This window comes from Schistocerca nitens, chromosome 8 (genome assembly GCF_023898315.1).
Source record: "Schistocerca nitens isolate TAMUIC-IGC-003100 chromosome 8, iqSchNite1.1, whole genome shotgun sequence".
Taxonomy (NCBI): Eukaryota; Metazoa; Arthropoda; class Insecta; order Orthoptera; family Acrididae; genus Schistocerca; species Schistocerca nitens.
The window spans coordinates 619,581,870-619,603,232 of NC_064621.1; the positions used below are offsets into that span (position 1 = coordinate 619,581,870).

At 43.1% G+C, this 21,363-nt stretch overlaps 1 protein-coding gene across 1 annotated transcript in view; it reads right to left on the reverse strand.

Moving 5' to 3' along the window:
- The window catches only part of LOC126199134 (cytochrome P450 6a2-like), a 259,881-nt gene that overhangs the window by 52,740 nt on the left and 185,778 nt on the right, over window positions 1-21,363 (reverse strand). The window contains exon 3 of the mRNA XM_049935889.1: window positions 4,115-4,457. Within this exon, the coding sequence (XP_049791846.1) occupies window positions 4,115-4,457 (343 nt within the window). The remainder of the gene's footprint in view (window positions 1-4,114; window positions 4,458-21,363) is intronic.

Here is a 21,363-nt window from a genome sequence, read left to right on the forward strand (position 1 = left end):
TTTCGCGTCGACTGAGATACACGCATATTCGAGCATTAAGGCCTCTGCGTCCAGTGCGATTAGCGGTTCTTCACACAACAGAGATTGCCACAACGTTCTTCGTTATTCAGCCTTGTTTGACGACAGTGAAATGGTCTGCGCCACCTAATCGCTATGTCCTGACCTGCTCTCTACCAAAACTATGGTTTGGTAATTTTGGCACAGTACATAAATTATGTATTGCATGGTAGGATTATCGATAGTATTCGCAGAATCGTCAGGGAAAGAAACTTAAATGAATGTGCAAGAGAGAATCTGGAACTGAGGACTTCTCGTTTTCTTCTTAGTTTGTTTGATACATAATTAGAACAGCACATCATTCAGCGTTAGTTCATTATGTAGTTCATATACTTAAAAAAATTTGAACTGCGTTTTATAAGCAAAAAAAATTTGTCGCACGTGTAACTCTTCATTTATCTAAAGACGTAATATGTTGACATGTAACAGGTAAGTTTTTCTAATCTTATCTTCTCCCTCTACAAGGATACTCTCAGTTGTCGGAATTTATCTTTGTCAAGGTCAATTTCAATATTACGAAATATCATCTTAAGAAATCCTTCAGTTTCCACTCCTTCGTAATCCTAATTTGAATTTCTGCACTTTTTTTTCACCAAAGCAGTATTACTTTTGACACAGTACAGCTTACATGCACAAGCATAAAAAATCTTAATACTTATTGCTGTTATTTTGTTCTCAACAGAACCTTATTCATCATAATCAAAGAGAAGAGTTTCCTGTACTATTGATAATGCGAAGGCTGTTTGTGAAAAACAGAAAGATATTTTATACAACGAAGTATTGAAGCGATGTTTGATATGTTACTGTTTTGTATTCTTATTTTACCTTTTTCTGAGGGAAATTAATTTTTTCTACCTCTTTGTAATAAATCTGCATTGCTTTTATTTAAATTTTTACTCCAACATCCCTATGTGTCACGTTATGAACGAACAGTTTTGTAATAAAACCAGAATTAAACATTATCAATTCCCGTTTTTCTATAAATACCGTTTACTTTCAAGTAACGTAGGCGAAGTACGTAGGAGAAAAATGTTTCGTAGGTTATACGACCAATTATACGGGGCGTTTCATAGTTCATGTTACGCAGTTGTAGAGGTTTTTAAGGAGACTTGATACCTTACGTTCTGCATAGCAGTACATCTCGGGCAACGTCAACCAACGTTGCGACAGTGTGTCAGAGTTATATAGGCTCCGGCTGCTGTAAATGTATGTATATATCCAGGATGAGTCTGTGCTGAAGTTACAAACTTTCAAGGATGATGGAGAGGGATAAATGTACCAATTTGATGTCATGGTCCCTTAACCGCAAACGAACGAGTAGAAAATTACCAGAGAAAACCGTTCTGATACCCCTGACAGTGGAATACATATACCAGTGCTGTTGTTGCTACAGTTGTAGGGCATGAAACTTTCAGAGGTGGTAGTAAGGAGCAAAGGAAGAAAAAAAGTCTAGTAAATATGGACTGTAAAACGCATACCTTAACAGCTGTAAGCGCTTGTTCAGTAGAGGATATGTGTTTCACACTCAGGTATGCATTTTAGAGCTCATGTTTAGCAGACATTTCTCTTGTCTTGGTCCATACTACCACATCTGAAAGTTGCATACCCTACATTTTTAGCAACAACAACACCACTGTCAGAGGTATCAGAATGATTGCCGCTTGTAACTTGCGAGTCGTTCGTTTCCACTCCAGTGACCATTACCTCAAACTTATATACACTCCTGGAAATTGAAATAAGAACACCGTGAATTCATTGTCCCAGGAAGGGGAAACTTTATTGACACATTCCTGGGGTCAGATACATCACATGATCACACTGACAGAACCACAGGCACATAGACACAGGCAACAGAGCATGCACAATGTCGGCACTAGTACAGTGTATATCCACCTTTCGCAGCAATGCAGGCTGCTATTCTCCCATGGAGACGATCGTAGAGATGCTGGATGTAGTCCTGTGGAACGGCTTGCCATGCCATTTCCACCTGGCGCCTCAGTTGGACCAGCGTTCGTGCTGGACGTGCAGACCGCGTGAGACGACGCTTCATCCAGTCGCAAACATGCTCAATGGGGGACAGATCCGGAGATCTTGCTGGCCAGGGTAGTTGACTTACACCTTCTAGAGCACGTTGGGTGGCACGGGATACATGCGGACGTGCATTGTCCTGTTGGAACAGCAAGTTCCCTTGCCGGTCTAGGAATGGTAGAACGATGGGTTCGATGACGGTTTGGATGTACCGTGCCACTATTCAGTGTCCCCTCGACGATCACCAGTGGTGTACGGCCAGTGTAGGAGATCGCTCCCCACACCATGATGCCGGGTGTTGGCCCTGTGTGCCTCGGTCGTATGCAGTCCTGATTGTGGCGCTCACCTGCACGGCGCCAAACACGCATACGACCATCATTGGCACCAAGGCAGAAGCGACTCTCATCGCTGAAGACGACACGTCTCCATTCGTCCCTCCATTCACGCCAGTCGCGACACCACTGGAGGCGGGCTGCACGATGTTGGGGCGTGAGCGGAAGACGGCCTAACGGTGTGCGGGACCGTAGCCCAGCTTCATGGAGACGGTTGCGAATGGTCCTCGCCGATACCCCAGGAGCAACAGTGTCCCTAATTTGCTGGGAAGTGGCGGTGCGGTCCCCTAGGGCACTGCGTAGGATCCTACGGTCTTGGCGTGCATCCGTGCGTCGCTGCGGTCCGCTCCCAGGTCGACGGGCACGTGCACCTTCCGCCGACCACTGGCGACAACATCGATGTACTGTGGAGACCTGACGCCCCACGTGTTGAGCAATTCGGCGGTACGTCCACCCGGCCTCCCGCATGCCCACTATACGCCCTCGCTCAAAGTCCGTCAACTGCACATACGGTTCACGTCCACGCTGTCGCGGCATGCTAGCAGTGTTAAAGACTGCGATGGAGCTCCGTATGCCACGGCAAACTGGCTGACACTGACGGCGGCGGTGCACAAATGCTGCGCAGCTAGCGCCATTCGACGGCCAACACCGCGGTTCCTGGTGTGTCCGCTGTGCCGTGCGTGTGATCATTGCTTGTACAGCCCTCTCGCAGTGTCCGGAGCAAGAATGGTGGGTCTGACACACCGGTGTCAACGTGTTCTTTTTTCCATTTCCCGGAGTGTACATACATTTACAGGCGCCGGCGCCCATAATTTCAACATTCTTCAACGTCGTTGGATGATGTTTCCATACATGGGGTTCCTGTCCACCTTCTACATCCCCTCGATGTTTGTGGGTGTAATTTTGAAACACCCTGCGTATCCTCACCCAGTTTCTAGATTATTCAGCACTCTCCATTGCTAGGAGAATGGAGTAAGAAACAGGTCGCACACGTACACAAAGCAATGGATAAACGGTAATACCTGACAGGGGCCGGCCGGAGTGGCCGAGCGGTTCTAGGCGCTAGAGTCTGGAACCGCCCGACCGCTACGGTCGCAGGTTCGAATCCTGCCTCGGGCAAGGATGTGTGTGATGTCCTTAGGTTAGTTAGGTTTAAGTAGTTCTTTCTAGGGGACTGATGACCTGAGAAGTTACGTCCCATAGTGCTCAGAGCCATTTGAACCAATTCAACCTGACAGGTATGCAACACACGTAACAGAAAGTCAATGCAGGTATAACCTATACTGACCAAAGCTACTAGATAAACTACCGTAGTTTACATTTACTTATTATGGTGGCGTATGGTAGATTTATAACCGTAAATGTGACATAAACGTCGGGATTGTTGCCATGGACTTCCTTCGATCTAGGATGGATTGTTGTAGCATCTTTCTCCTTCAGAGGGAGCAAATGTAGTATCACAGAATACTTCACTTCATCACAGCGTACCCACATTTAGTCCGGGCTCGTCTGTGGTTCTGTTGCTTGGGGATTTCAGTGTGTACCGAAACAGCGAACAAAGAAAAAAAAATGTTTGGAACATAATCTTTTATCAGACGCTAATCAATACCTTATGGCTAACCCTCGTGGTTACTCTGATGAGTCTTTCATATCTAGGAAAGATTTTAGAAGGTGGTCAGAAATAATAATGCACTTACTTATTCTAGGTGTGAACACCATCCTGCCGATCTCCCGGAACTTCGAGTCAGGCTCCTGGAGCGCGTTGCACTGAAGGCCGAAGGCGCAGGTGCCGATGACGTCAGTGGAGAACTTGGCGAGCGCGTCGCGCATCTCGAGGACGGCGCCGTAGCCGTGGGCGACGGCCAGGGCGGCGTCGGTGCTGGCCTGCAGCTGGGCAGCGCACTCGGCCAGCAGCGGGAACATGGCCTTGATGCGGCCCGAAGAGAACGTGGGCGTCAGCTTCACACGCAGTGGCCTCCACGTGCGGCTGCCCACGTGGAACAGGTTCCTCGCCATCGGCGTCGTCTGCTCATCTGACACCTGCGATGAAACCGGGAATTACTGTTTGCTGGGACATCTCTGTGGGTTATTCAGGCCCGTAATAGGAATGGAGTTCCTCTCCCTCGGCACGTAATGGCCTGCTTCTCTGTGATATAGGAGACTATTGTCTTTAGTGTACCTGTGCAGTATAGTTGCCTGTCGAAGTTACACTCCTGGAAATTGAAATAAGAACACCGTGAATTCATTGTCCCAGGAAGGGGAAACTTTATTGACACATTCCTGGCGCCTCAGTTGGACCAGCGTTCGTGCTGGACGTGCAGACCGCGTGAGACGACGCTTCATCCAGTCCCAAACATGCTCAATGGGGGACAGATCCGGAGATCTTGCTGGCCAGGGTAGTTGACTTACACCTTCTAGAGCACGTTGGGTGGCACGGGATACATGCGGACGTGCATTGTCCTGTTGGAACAGCAAGTTCCCTTGCCGGTCTAGGAATGGTAGAACGATGGGTTCGATGACGGTTTGGATGTACCGTGCACTATTCAGTGTCCCCTCGACGATCACCAGTGGTGTACGGCCAGTGTAGGAGATCGCTCCCCACACCATGATGCCGAGTGTTGGCCCTGTGTGCCTCGGTCGTATGCAGTCCTGATTGTGGCGCTCACCTGCACGGCGCCAAACACGCATACGACCATCATTGGCACCAAGGCAGAAGCGACTCTCATCGCTGAAGACGACACGTCTCCATTCGTCCCTCCATTCACGCCTGTCGCGACACCACTGGAGGGGGGCTGCACGATGTTGGGGCGTGAGCGGAAGACGGCCTAACGGTGTGCGGGACCGTAGCCCAGCTTCATGGAGACGGTTGCGAATGGTCCTCGCCGATACCCCAGGAGCAACAGTGTCCCTAATTTGCTGGGAAGTGGCGGTGCGGTCCCCTACGGCACTGTGTAGGATCCTACGGTCTTGGCGTGCATCCGTGCGTCGCTGCGGTCCGGTCCCAGGTCGACGGGCACATGCACCTTCCGCCGACCACTGGCGACAACATCGATGTACTGTGGAGACCTCACGCCCCACGTGTTGAGCAATTCGGCGGTGCGTCCACCCGGCCTCCCGCATGCCCACTATACGCCCTCGCTCAAAGTCCGTCAACTGCACATACGGTTCACGTCCACGCTGTCGCGGCATGCTACCAGTGTTAAAGACTGCGATGGAGCTCCGTATGCCACGGCAAACTGGCTGACACTGACGGCGGCGGTGCACAAATGCTGCGCAGCTAGCGCCATTCGACGGCCAACACCGCGGTTCCTGGTGTGTCCGCTGTGCCGTGCGTGTGATCATTGCTTGTACAGCCCTCTCGCAGTGTCCGGAGCAAGTATGGTGGGTCTGACACACCGGTGTCAATGTGTTCTTTTTTCCATTTCCAGGAGTGTATTTTACATCACTAGTCCATTTCATGAAATCCTGGAAAAGCTAAGCAAAGCAAAGCCCTGCCACACTGCTCACAGATGGGCCAGCTGGAACTGCCATCTCACCTTCGGCCAAAGTCACATACTGTTGATTCGAAGTCGCACCAGGGTATCATCGCGTCTATATCTACATCCTTACTTTGCAAGCCACCGCACGATGCATGGCGGACAGCACCTACTACCACTACTTGTTATTTTCTTTCCTGTTCGCATTTCAGGTAGAGCGAGGGGAAAACGACTGTCTATATTTCTCCGCATGACCACTAAATATTTTGTGTACTATTTTGTACAGGACTGTAAGGAGAAGAGGGCTGTAGATAGGTGTGGTATGTTTCATCGTAGGAAAGCTGGTCAGGAGCAAAAGTGATTAGCGAACAGAACTTGTATTTCTACAAGTGAATGTAGACACATTACAATGTATGCAGCAAGAAATAGAGTCCAGCTATCAGTGTCAACATTGATAGGGTTTGTAGGCAGCATCGGCGTAGCGTCTGTGAGCTAAGAGGCTCCAAGCGCAAGCGGGCAGAGAGGCTGCCACCAGCCATCCTATATCGCTGTGGCGGACCTCCTGGTGGTGTGGCTCAGCGGGCGCGCAGCATTGGGTCCGTCAGATCGTGCATGACCGCTGTCAGCTTCAAACAAAAACGTGGAAACGCATTGCCATGATGCCCATGGAGACGTATGTTATATGATACCACAAATTACTCTTATCTTTGTGAACTTCACATCAAATGTACATTGCCGACAGCAGAATCGTTCTGCGGACAACTTCAAATGCTTGTTCCGTAAATTTTATCAGTAGTGTTTGGCGAAGAGAATGTTGCGTTTCCTCTAGAAATTCCCGTCTGACACACTCGAGCTGTACTCAAGACTGCGTTGCACTAGCATCCTATACGCAGTCTCTGTTAAAGATTATTCACAGTTTCCAAAATTCCCCCTGTAAACCGAAGTCGACCTTTCGCCTTTCCTACTACTCTCTTTAAGTGCGTATACCATTTCACATCTGTTTGCGAAGTTAAATCTAGATATCGACGTGACTATGTCAAGCAACACACTACTAAAGCTGTTTTAACATTACAGGAAGATTTTTCCTAGTCATATGCATTAACGTATATTTTTCTTCATTTAGAGCAAGTTGCCCGTCACCACACCAACTACAAATTTTGTCTAATTCATGACATATCCTCATATAGTCACTCAACGACAACACCTTTTAGTACGCGATACCGTCATCAGTCATAGTGGGTTCTACTCCCACATCTACTCCCTACGTTCATAACTTTGTTTACTGTGTACAGTCAGGCACCGTGTCGAAACCTTTCTTAAAATCCATGTTTAGGGAATCTGTCTGTTGCCTTTCGTTCACTGTTTGCGGGGTATTATACGAGAAAAGGGCAGGCTGAGTTTCTCACGAGGTTCCCGTGAATGTTTTATTTCACATTATTAGCCCATTCGAAGAAATCCTTGGAAAGCAAAGAAAAGTTCTGCCAATCTGGATACACACGGACCAATTGGCATCAGCTGTCTGCTGTGTCATCCGAAGCCCATGGCGTCGTTTGGATGGGGTATATAGGGGCGTGGTATCAGATTATAGCTCTTCCAGCCATTATCGTCTTTCGCAGGCCTTGGGATCGCTACAGTTCATGCAGTATCTCTTCTGTTCGCAACACGAGGCTGAGTTGATCCTGGTCCAGTTCTCCCTTCAACGAAACATCCCTGGCAATACCACGAACTTTACTCGGTTGGACACAAAAACCTGTTAGGAATCCCTCAAACGAAAGGTGGCTATCAACAAATTTGGTGAATATGCGCGAATACATACATTTGCCATGAGCTACAAAATGAACGAGTGGTTCATCAAAGTCCAATTTCATATACAACAAAACTAGGCGTAGAATACCTGTAACGTAGCGCTGGGCTGTAAGGGTGCTGCGGGTAATAACCAGAGTAGTCCTGCTATGAAAATAAATGGTAACCTAGACCATCACTCGTGGTTGTCAGGCCGTATGGCGGGTGACAGTCGGACTGGTATTCGACAGCTGTCTGGGCCGTTTCCTGACACGTCGTCTATGGCCATCGGGGACTAGTTCGAAGCGGGACGCATCACTGAAGACCATTCTACTTCAGTCAGTGAAATTTCACCCCGAACGCCGTGTCTACGTTGGTCAGCAAGATTGCCCGATCTCTCCTTAGTTGAGAACATTTGAAAGTTTGGATTCTTATAGGGAGGGCCCTCCATCCATTCCGGGATTCTGACGACCTAAAGCTTCAAATTGGTCACAATTTGGCATGACATACCTCAGGAGAACATCCAACATCTCTGCCGGTCAATGCCAAGCCAATTAATTGCTTCCAAAAACGCCAGAGGTGGACCAACACATTAATGACTTCCTCGTTAGTCACGCTCCTTATCTAGAATAAATCATCCGCTTCTTCTGAAATTGTAATCATGCGTTTGTGTGTAGGTGTAAATCACGTCCACAGATTTCCATCCCATTCGTATAATTACTTCGTGCTGAATCTTTATTTTTTTCTCTTAGAGTGTATTTTCCAGCCCCCATACATAAGCGAAAGGACCAACACACAAGGTAATATTTATTCTGTGCCTCTCCGATGGAGAAGTAGAATATCGAGGATTATAGAATAGCATAACTTTTGTGCACAGTTATTATGGAAAATGCAGGGCTTGCAACATACTTGAAAATTGGACACAAAAGAAAAAATATTGTAAGAAATAATTTTTCCATTACATGATGGAGAAATGCATGCATGACAAACGCATGCGACCATTCAGATTTGCTATGGCTCTGAAAATTAGCAATGTCTTGAAATGTACTGAAACTGAAATGTAACGTTCACTGTTCAAAGTGCCGTCAATGCGAACAAGAGGTGACCGAGACGTTTAACCAATGGCACCCCATACCATCACACCCGGTGATACGCCAGTATGGCGATGACGAATACACGCTTCCAATGTGCGTTTACCGCGATGTCGCCAAACACGGATGCAACCATCATGATGCTGTAAACAGAACCTGGATTCATCCGAAAAAATGACGTTTTGCCATTCGTGCACCCAGGTTCGTCGTCGAGTACACCATCGCAGGCGCTCATGTCTGTGATGCAGCGTCAAGGGTAACCGCAGCCACGGTCTCCGAGCTGATAGTCCATGCTGCTGCAAACGTCGTCGAACTGTTCGTGCAGATGGTTGTTGTCTTGCAAACGTCCCCATCTGTTGACTCAGGGATCGAGACGTGGCTGCACGATCCGTTACAGCCATGCGGATAAGATGCCTGTCATCTCGACTGCTAGGCCGTTGGGATCCAGCACGGCGTTCCGTATTACCCTCCTGAACCCACCGATTCCCTGCTAACAGTTATTGGATCTCGACCAACGCTAGCAGCAACGTCGCGATACGATAAACTGCAATCACGATATGCTACAATCCGACGTTTATCAAAGTCGGAAACGTGATGGTACGCATTTCTCCTCATTACACGAGGCATCACAATAACGTTTCACCAGGCAACGCCGGTCAACTGATGCTTGTGTATGAGAATGCGGTTGGAAACGTTCCTCATGTCAGCACGTTGTAGGTGTCGCACCAGCGCCAATCTGGTGTGAATGCTCTGAAAAGCTAATCATTTGCATATCACAGCATCTTCTTCCTGTCGGTTAAATTTCGCGTCTGTAGCACGTCATCTTCGTGGTGTAGCAATTTTAATGGCCAGTAATGTATATTTCAAAGTTGTGCCATATGGTATTTTTGTGGATTAGAACCTAGTACCATGCGGTTGTGAGTTGTTACTGCAGAATACTTCTGTCGTAACTGTAACAGCCTATAGGTCCCCTCCATGAAATGCATTATTGAGTTACCTGTCAGACAAGAAGCAACAGTTTGTAGTTGTGGAGATTTCATTGTAGATTTCTTAAAAGATTTGGATGGGGTAAATGAACTGTGTAAGTAGGCAGTTTAGGTTTTTTTATTGGTAACGCCACCTCAGTATGAAAATCACCGGCTGTGCCGTGTGCAGTCTGTGGCTGCTTTGCATTGTTGTAATACTCAACCATTGTAGTGTTAGGCAGCTGGCTGTGAACAGCGCGTAACGTTGCGCAGTTGGAGGTGAGCCGCTAGCAGTGGTGGATGTGGGGAGAGAGATGGCGGAGTTTTGTAATTTGTCATGAACTGCTATATATATGATGATATCAAGGTAAATACATTGTTTGTTCTCTATTAATATCTTTCATTTGCTAACTATCCCTATCAGTAGTTAGTGCCTTCCATAGTTTGAATCTTTTATTTAGCTGGCAGTAGTGGCGCTTGCTGTATTGCAGTAGAGGGAGTAACCAAGATTTTTGTGAGGTAAGTGATTTGTGAGACGTATAGGTTAATGTTAGTCAGGGCCATTCTCTTGTAGAGAATTTTGAAAGTCAGATTGCGTTGCGCTAAAAAAAAAAAATATTGTGCGTCAGTTTAAGCACAGTTGTGTAAGAATTATTCAAAGGGGACGTTTCATAGCGGAGTTTTGTAATTTGTCATGAACTGCTATATATATGATGATATCAAGGTAAATACATTGTTTGTTCTCTATTAATATCTTTCATTTGCTAACTATCCCTATCAGTAGTTAGTGCCTTCCATAGTTTGAATCTTTTATTTAGCTGGCAGTAGTGGCGCTTGCTGTATTGCAGTAGAGGGAGTAACCAAGATTTTTGTGAGGTAAGTGATTTGTGAGACGTATAGGTTAATGTTAGTCAGGGCCATTCTCTTGTAGAGAATTTTGAAAGTCAGATTGCGTTGCGCTAAAAAAAAATATTGTGCGTCTGTTTAAGCACAGTTGTGTAAGAATTATTCAAAGGGGACGTTTCATATGTCGACCCTTAGCCTAGGATACCTCACTGGAATCTTCTGATATTTTCTTGTAGTTTGTGTAATTAGTGTAGATTTTGTTTATTGCTAGCGCGTAATTGTAGAGAGAATTTCCTTTGTAGTTGCAGTCTTTCATTGTTGTACAGTAAAATAGTTGTGGCATGCATGTAGATTTGCACCAAGTATTTCGCAGCTGCAATTAACTAGATATTATTTTCAGTGTTATGTTAATGTGTTCTCTTATTTTTGATCTTCAAATTGTGTTTTTCTGTGTTGTCGTGTGAAATACTGTGACAATAATGGCGTGTGAAAAACGCAATACTAGGCTCCAAACTAAATTGAGAAATGACAGTGAAGTTGAAAGCAGTATGTTAGCGCCGCAGAATAATGAATTAACTAATGTTAACAGTGGTAATTTGGTAATTGCGCATAGGGAAATGGAGCGGGTTGCAAACAATGGCGTGGACAGTGAAACAATTAGTGAAGAGGGAAGCATTATCGATCGATCGGTCGGCAACAGCTCGCTTCAGGTATCGGGAATGACAGGACACAATTTTGCAAATACTATAGACTCAGGTTTTGGGTCCTCACCGTTTTCTCAAATGAGTCAAGACACATTTTCTGCTTGTCAAAATGTGAATGTTTCCGGTGCAAATTCACTGCCGAAAAGCACTGAGGAACATGTTTCAGACACCAATGCATTGTTATTACAATTAATACAACAAATGGGACAAACACAGCAACAGCTAGACACAATGGGACAAAATCTTCGAAAGTTAGACACAGTGGAACAAAATCAGAGTCAAACACAGCAAAAGTTAGACGCAATGGGACAAAATCTTCAAAAATTAGACACAATTGAGCAAAATCAGAAACAAATGGAACAAAATCAGAGTCAAACACAGCAAAAGTTAGACGCAATGGAACAAAATCAGAAACAAATGGAACAAAATCAGAGTCAAACACAGCAAAAGCTTCAAAACTTAGACTCATTGGAGCAAACTCTTGAACAAACACGTGAGGATTTAACTAATGAGTTACATCACATTGAATCGAAATGTCAAAAAGTCTGTAATGACGTAAAAACACAAATTTGTGAGCATTTCCAACCTATTTTTTCGCGGCATGAAAATGCACTACAGAATCACGAAGCAGCCATAAAAGAACTGCAAACTATTGTTCACGAAAATCATGAGACCTTGCAAGCTAAATTTGACTCAGTTGCATCTACCGATTCGGTTACGCAACTTGCAAAAACTCAGGAAAACTTAAAGGACACAGTAGATACTCTGAAACTTGGTTCAGAAAAACATACTGAGGAAATAAGTACACTATCGGAGAAAGTAGCCGAACTTTCGGATCAGTTCACTAATTTATCTACGAAGGTAGATGATAATCTGAATGACACAAAACCGGTAGTCTTTAATGACACAGAAGAGAGCGAACAAATTAGGAAACTGAAACAAAATCTGAATCAACACCAAAGAGAAATCCGGGAAGTACAAGATCAGCTGACACAGGTAATACAAGAATTACGTATTTCAGAGGACACTCGCGCCCCAACACGGGAAGAGGGACATAGAAATACGGAACAACCACAAAATAATAACACAGGACACTTCGGAAATTATGAAAGAAATTGGCAAGGCACACCGAATTTTGAGATGGAACCGCCGACACGACGTAACAATGACCGATATGCGACTCGCCGACATGATGACTTTGACTATAAGCTGTTCATTACTACACGTAAATTCAAAACGTTTAAAAATTCTGCCAACGATATTCATCCACAAGCGTGGCTCCATCAATTCTCTCATTGTTTTCCCCCCAACTGGTCATTAGAACACAGATTAGAATTTATGTGTGGCTATTTAGAGAATGAACCAGCAGTAAGAATGCGTTCGGTCATTCATGATTGTCATAGTGAAGGAGAATTTTACCATGCCTTCCTCTCAGCATATTGGTCTCAAGCCACACAAGACCGAGTAAAACATGGCATCATAATGATGAAACATTTCGAACAATCTGAATTCTCCAGTCTTGTGAAATATTTTGAAGACATGTTGCACAAGAATCAGTACCTGTCAAACCCATACAGCCCCTCAGAACTCATCCGAATTTGCTTAATCAAACTGCCTGAACATTTGCGACATATTATTTTGGCAGGACGTTGCAAAGACGACATTGAAGCTTTTCAGGGACTGTTACAAGAACTGGAAATTGACACTGACAATCGCGGAACGCAGGAGCACAACAATTACAGATTACATCCGTCGCAATTCCGCGATGAAAGAAATAATAACTGGACGCGACAAGGCTATTCTCACAACACAAATCGTGACCGAAACAGACACCACCCGTATAACAACCGTTGGCAGAGTAGTAATAATTACAGGGAAAGATCACCTCTCCGCGGTAATGAATATGACAGAGACAATCATAGAAACAGACAATTTGGCAACCAGAACTATTATTATCACGGGAGACAGAATAACTTTAGACGCAACGGTCCAGCGCGCAGTTACGATTCAGGGAGAAATTCTCCACCTCGTGACCGACAAGAAAGAAACTATGGCATCTACCGACATGACGACAGACGATATGATCGTAACGACAGACCTGAATTGCATCAGAACTGGCGGGATTCTAACAGAGCTGGGCCCTCTCGGCAAGGCGAATTTGTAGAAGTTCGGTCTCCTAATCCGAATAACGACGCGCGGCAGCAAAGAAACAGACAATGACTCGCACAGCAGGCAGCCGCGTGCGCCCGCTGGCTCCGAGAAAAATAACACAGACGCTAACCTTGAGAAAAGATTTAGCATTCTTTACCGACGTATACCGCATGATAATTACGTTCAAGTTGAAACTCTGAGTACTAGGAAGAGTAAAGGTTTACACCACATTTCACACGTAAAACCGTTTATTGAGAGATAATGTGCTTTTTTAACTTGAGATTTTAATGCAACATTTTGGTTTACTTGAAAATACATTCTGGATTTAAAGTCCTTTCTGTGAGATACCAGACGACACAGTGGTTAGTTTATGTGACAGCTACACGATGTTATCACGACGCTACTAATGAGTGACAGTTTACAATGTTGCTTTTGAGGTGTTTCTGTTTTATATTTGCACAGTTTTCTGAATTCTTTTGGAAAGAAAAACATGTTTTAGTAGTAACTTTTGTGGTGTAGCTACAATGAGACAGCCTTTTCCATAGCACAACAATACGTTACAGCACAGTACTTTCTTCATCACAACAATAAGCGTAATAACTACGATATCTATACGCAAAGCATTTCACTTTTGTGTATCATCAGGTAAGTACATTGACTTCTGCAGAACTTAGCTTTCAGAGGACGATAACTATGACACTTCCACAGAGATTATCTTACAACAAGACGCGCAGTTTAGCGCTACAGGACACGCATTTGAGTGATTAATTTTGTACTTAAAACATTTATTTTTAAAGATATTTGAAGTACAATGATACAAAGTTTTTCCGTGATACATTTCATTCCATTGCAATAATCTGTAACACCTGAGGGTATAATTACATTAATCCTCAGGGGGGTACACGCTTACTTTGTGTACCATGTGTGTGGCAACCACAAGGAACCCTAGCTAATATGGTATTTGCTTATACAACTTTACACATCGGTACCATATTTCTCCAACACATAACTTACACAGCTATCTGATTATTTGACAGAGAAACAAACATTCTTTTTACTACGTCAGTGACAGATGTTTACGCAATTACACAGTTGGATAACTTCACACTTACGAAATTGTATGTTGTTTGTACTTTGTAAACTGTTCATATTTTTTCAGAACCATTGTGATACTACGTGAGCTTTGAATGATGTATTTGGTATGGGATCATGATTTTTGAAGTACGTTTGAGGTGGATAACACTTTTGAAATGAGCAGAGAATTTTTTTTAGGTTTTAAAATATTCAGGAAGCAACGACGATTTTGAGATTTAGCTGAGGTTTTATAATGTTATGATGACGATGTGTATTACGCTGTTGCGGTACGTTTATGATAAAGAAGCTGATGCTATATGGGGAATTTGATTATGCTATGTATCTTATGATGAAGTATTGAAGAAGCGTCGACGAATTTGTATATGTGTAATAAGGTAATGAGTAATGAGTAGCGGTTAGGAACTCTGCCTTGTGAAGACGTATGTTGGAAACCGAGAATCGTACTTTTAGAATTATGAAATGTGTGTAAATGCGTGAATGTATCACAATGCTGACGAATATTTTTTTTGGACACTTATATTTATAGGATTTTGTTTCTACAGATTTGCAACGTTAATTCTTGACCTGTGAAATATTTAAGACTGCCATTGTAGTGGAAACTGTTGTCGTAAATATTTCCGTACGAAAGTTAAGTGACCACCTGCACGTAATGCGTCGCGGGCACCCACCTGGGCGACAGCCGCCCGAACAAAAAAAAAAAAGGGGCCATTAGCCTTCCAGCGGCACAGGTAGAAGAAAAAGCCATTAGGGGAGGCCATTATAATCGCTATTGACGTTCCTTTGTAGAAAGCATCGCAAAACCGACACGGTCGAACTTGAAAACGATGAGAAACATTTCACGGCTATTGTCGTGCTAATTGAGAGAAATGCCATATGGCTAGTGAATGACGTTTCACGACTTGCTTTGCCCATTTTGTTTAATATCTAGTTTCTAGCTGCACTGCAGCACTGGTTAAAATAAAATTTTATAGATGTACTAATTTAAATATTTTCTGTCTGCAGATCTATTAAATAATAATTTTGTAATCCACATTCTTCGAAAAAGGAGCTCTTGGAATGGAAAGAACAATAAGAAGGGACTAATAACAGGAACTGCATACATAATTTTCTTTTCTAGTATTTAGGAATCTTTTGTAGAATTAGTTTTTGTGGTGCACCACTTTAATTACTTAGACATTAAGATGTGATTATACATTTCCCTTATCTGCATTGTTATCTTTAGTCTACTATTTTTTTTGCTTGAGCTATGTCATGTTTAGGTATAAGTTGCTGCTGTTTGCCAGGCATAGTGTTATTGAATTTGACTTTGTATTATTCTGTAAAGCCAGTTTTACTAATGATTTCTTGTTATTATTTGTTGCACATTGCCTTAGATTAGTTGTAATATTACAATTGCTTTGCTAATTTCTTAATGCTGCTTGCTTCGCAAATCTGCGTTTTTCATTGCTGTTTGTGTTAATTTGTTATGTGCTGCTGCATTGCCTCGTACCTTAGTTTAGCATCTGAGCTCAGTAGATTTAAGTTAGCTTAAGAGGGGGTAGACTATATAAGAACTTAAATATGGAGAATAGGGAAAGAATGCTTTGAAAGCTATCTGAAAACGATTTGGGCCTAAATGAGTATTGTACAATGAGCCATATTTATTTTGAAAGAATTATGGTTGGAATACAGAAAAGAGGTACAGATAGGACTTTTTGGGAATAATGATGAACGAAGGGAGATCTCCAAGAACAAAAAAAGGTTTTGTTCGCAAAATACTGCAGTACCAAAAGTTACGCTGAAAACGAACCCTATCCTTTCCTTTTGTGTTATCCCCCTATGTGTTTGTGTACCCTTGTGTATTTGTTTTCTTCCTGTCTCTGTGTACTGTTTCATAGAACTTTTTTCTCTTCTAATACTAAGTTACGTTCACTATGATGAGGAATACTGTTATCCTCAAATACAATTGGCATTAATAATATGTTATTTACTTTGTAAAGATGTTTAGACAATATTTATTCTGTTTTGTGTTAATGCTCATGTGTGAAGTTGATGTTTCGAAAGTTATTCTGATCTTTTATGTATGTACTCATGTCATAATTCCCGTAACACCGACGTATATGTCTATTTCTATTCTTTTGTAAAGCCTGTTTTACTACAAATGTTATCTGTATTGTTCTTTAATGATGTATTTTGTACCTTTGTAATTGTACTCTCATGTTATAAAATTGTAATTGACAGCAGTTCATCAAATTAAGTAACTTGTAAGTTCCATTTCACTGCACACGTTTCTGTTGGTCATACTATATGGACAATATGCGACAAGTAGGGACTGTTAGTGTTTGTATGTGTGTTAATAATTCAGCAAGGGACTGGATAACAGCATTGCTGGTTCTAAGGACAATTCCAAAAACTTTGTGAGTGCACAAGTGGTGGTTATGGACTTGCTAAATTATCCACAAGACACTTCAATGGTGATTGTGCACCTGCACAGTCACAACAGATGGCTGCTGGCCGTCTCTACAAGGACTACAGTGGGTCTGCATCTTTGATGGCCCACCAGTACCATTATTTCTACATGGACTGCAGTGGGTCTGCGCCTCTGGTGGCCCACTAATACCGTAATCTCTACAAGGACTACAGTGGGTCTACATCTTTGATGATCCATCAGTACCATTATCTCTACAAGGACTCTAGTGGGTCTACATCTTTGATGATCCATCAGTACCATTATTTCTACAAGGACTGCAGTGGGTCTGCACCTCTGGTGGTCCACCAATACCGTAATCTCTACCAGGACTACAGTGGGTCTGCTCTGTGATGACCTACCCACCAATACTCTTCAAAATTTCGACTGACTCCGCTTTGCGTTTACTCTGTTGTGGCTCATTACCTGTCTGCATGTAGAGTCAGCACTGTCTTTTCGTTGGAAGGACAACGATACTTCTTCAAGACTGCATGGAAATCCACTACTTCCGTGTGCATTTTCTTTTACTGCTCAGACTTTGAGAAAAACACTGCAATGTGATGAATGATCAAGACTGTCTTTATGGACTGTGAGAAAATTTTAGCTTTTGACCAACATTGTATCAATAAGTGTGTGCATTTGATTTCTTAGTTATTGTAATTATAAAAAATTTTTTTCAAATCTGTATTGGGCACTGCCCAACCCAATTTGTAAAATTTTTTGTGGGGAGCATGGGGGCTATGTAAGTAGGCAGTTTAGGTTTTTTTATTGGTAACGCCACCTCAGTATGAAAATCACCGGCTGTGCCGTGTGCAGTCTGTGGCTGCTTTGCATTGTTGTAATACTCAACCATTGTAGTGTTAGGCAGCTGGCTGTGAACAGCGCGTAACGTTGCGCATTTGGAGGTGAGCCGCCAGCAGTGGTGGATGTGGGGAGAGAGATGGCGGAGTTTTGTAATTTGTCATGAACTGCTATATATATGATGATATCAAGGTAAATACATTGTTTGTTCTCTATTAATATCTTTCATTTGCTAACTATCCCTATCAGTAGTTAGTGCCTTCCATATTTGAATCTTTTATTTAGCTGGCAGTAGTGGCGCTTGCTGTATTGCAGTAGAGGGAGTAACCTCCCCTTTGAATAATTCTTACACAACTGTGCTTAAACTGACGCACAATATTTTTTTTTTTTAGCGCAACGCAATCTGACTTTCAAAATTCTCTACAAGAGAATGGCCCTGACTAACATTAACCTATACGTCTCACAAATCACTTACCTCACAAAAATCTTGGTTACTCCCTCTACTGCAATACAGCAAGCGCCACTACTGCCAGCTAAATAAAAGATTCAAACTATGGAAGGCACTAACTACTGATAGGGATAGTTAGCAAATGAAAGATATTAATAGAGAACAAACAATGTATTTACCTTGATATCATCATATATATAGCAGTTCATGACAAATTACAAAACTCCGCCATCTCTCTCCCCACATCCACCACTGCTGGCGGCTCACCTCCAACTGCGCAACGTTACGCGCTGTTCACAGCCAGCTGCCTAACACTACAATGGTTGAGTATTACAACAATGCAAAGCAGCCACAGACTGCACACGGCACAGCCGGTGATTTTCATACTGAGGTGGCGTTACCAATAAAAAAACCTAAACTGCCTACTTACATATTGGAGGTGAGCCGCCAGCAGTGGTGGATGTGGGGAGAGAGATGGCGGAGTTTTGTAATTTGTCATGAACTGCTATATATATGATGATATCAAGGTAAATACATTGTTTGTTCTCTATTAATATCTTTCATTTGCTAACTATCCCTATCAGTAGTTAGTGCCTTCCATAGTTTGAATCTTTTATTTAGCTGGCAGTAGTGGCGCTCGCTGTATTGCAGTAGAGGGAGTAACCAAGATTTTTGTGAGGTAAGTGATTTGTGAGACGTATAGGTTAATGTTAGTCAGGGCCATTCTCTTGTAGAGAATTTTGAAAGTCAGATTGCGTTGCGCTAAAAAAAAATATATTGTGCGTCAGTTTAAGCACAGTTGTGTAAGAATTATTCAAAGGGGACGTTTCAACTGGAACCATTATTTACTTGCTTCTGTCCGATGCATACCGATTTATTTAAATTTCGATTTAGTATCTTCATTTGTTATCCGACTTTCCCATCTAATCGTCTGCATTTTCTTTAGCAGCACATTTGAAAAGCCTTTGTTCTCTTATTGTCTCAGATAATTATGGCCAGCATTTCACTCCTGTAAAATGCTACAATTGATACACATACCTTTAGAAGAGAGTTCCAAACACATGAACTCGTGTTACAAGTCAACAAATATCTCTCTTTTTAGGAGCAGATTTCTTGGTATTACCTGTCTACATTTTATATCGCACTATTTCGGCGACCGTCGTCTATTTCTCTTCCCAAATGGCAAACCTTATCTGCTGCCTTTTGTGTCCCATTTCATCACCTAGTTATATCAGTATCTCCTTATTTATTGTGACTACTTTCCATTATCTTATGGTTTACTTATGTTGCCGCGCTGGATTAGCCGAGCGGTCTGAGGCGCTGCAGTCATGGGCTGTGCGGCTGGCTCCGGCGGAGGTTCGAGCCCTTCCTTGGGCATGGTTGTGTGGGTCTGTCCTTAGGATAATTTAGGTTAAGTAGTGTTTAAGCTTAAGGACTGATGACCTTAGCAGTTAAGTCCCATAAAATTTCACACACATTTGAACATTTTTGTTTACTTTTGTTGAAGTTCATAACACCTGTTCAAGATTTTTTCTTATGGGGAGTATTTACAAATTAATTTGAAAATTAGTAATAGACCGATTTACTACTTTATATTGGCAAACCTTGTAGCATAAACAACAGCAACTGTTGAAGTTTGTGATGCATTACCCACACCCTGACCGTTACCCTGATCACACGACACGCATCTATCCAGTAGTCTAATTCTTGCCACACTGGGTGTAGCATGTCCTCGGTTTTGCATGCTTTATCCGCTCACACACATCCTCGAGGGTTGCAGGCATTGGCAGAATGAAATGGCAAGGTGTTAAATCCGGCAAACGAGGTAGCTAGGGGAGAAGGCCGATGTATGCTGTTACAGGAAGTGCAGTCATTCTTTGGCGGAGAAAATGCTTAAGAAGCTCTCGAACATTCGTGTGAAAATGGGGCGGAGCACTGTCCAGTATCCAAAGGTAATCCTAATAACTGGTGTTCAGCTGGGGTAAGAACTAGGTTTCCCACACTTCTTGAAACGAGTTACCCGTGACAGTTTGAAGAAAAATGGGCAGTACACATTCTCGCGTGACACCGCACAGAAGATGTTTACTTTTGGAGATTGACGCCAATGCTCTATCAGCCCATAGGGTTTCTCACATTCCCAGACACGGACAGCGTTTGTTTTCACCTTACCACCTACGTGGAAAATGGCTTCATCACAGAAGATTTTTTTTTTTTTTTAACGAATCCAGCGTCACCTACATCTAACTGGATTTTCAGTTTGTCTGCCGGTATACAGGCCTGCAGTAATCCCACTTTGTACGGATTTAAACTTAGCGCTTACGCAACACCTTAAAAACCGTAATCTCTGACGCGAACAATTCTCTGCTTGCTTTACTATGTGACTTGTGAGTACTTCGGCGAAACACCAGGCACACTGTTTCGACGATTGCCTCAGACACACGAGATCGACCAGGACTCTTCCACTTACATAAGCATTCGGTTTCTACGCGCTTTCGACACCACCTACCTGTGATATTCTTGTGTGGTTGCTCTTTCTTAAAGCTTGCACGAAACTCACGCTTCACAGCAATCACAGATTATGCCACCCCGAAACGAAACACACAGAAAGCCTTTTCGTTTTGCGACACCATCTTGGAAGAAAACGCTACGCCTGTGCAGCAACCATGACAAGCGAATAGCGCAGTTGCTGCTGCTAGTGCTGTACAGTTTGTCCATATAAAGTAATAAAACGATATCTTATTAATTTTTAAAACAGTGCCATTCATATATAAACACCCTGTATGTCTCACTCCACTCAAAAATTTGGGTAATCTTATTACTGTGAAACTTTTACGTACACTTATTTGCTAGATGTCCAGAAGCTAATGTTCCTTACCATATCTTTATTTTGTCATGAGGGCTACCCGGAGTATCTCTGGCGGGTGAAATAATATTTTAGACCTCATTATCAAGCAGACAACAAGAGTATAAGATAAGGATTTAGTCCTTCGCCCCTACTATACAATGTGTACACCGAAGAAGCAATGATGGAAATAAAAGAAAGGTCCAGGAGCTGAATTAAAATTCATGGTGAGAGGATATCAATGGTACGATTCGCTGATAACATATCTCTCCTGAGTAGAAGTGAAGAAAAAATATTAC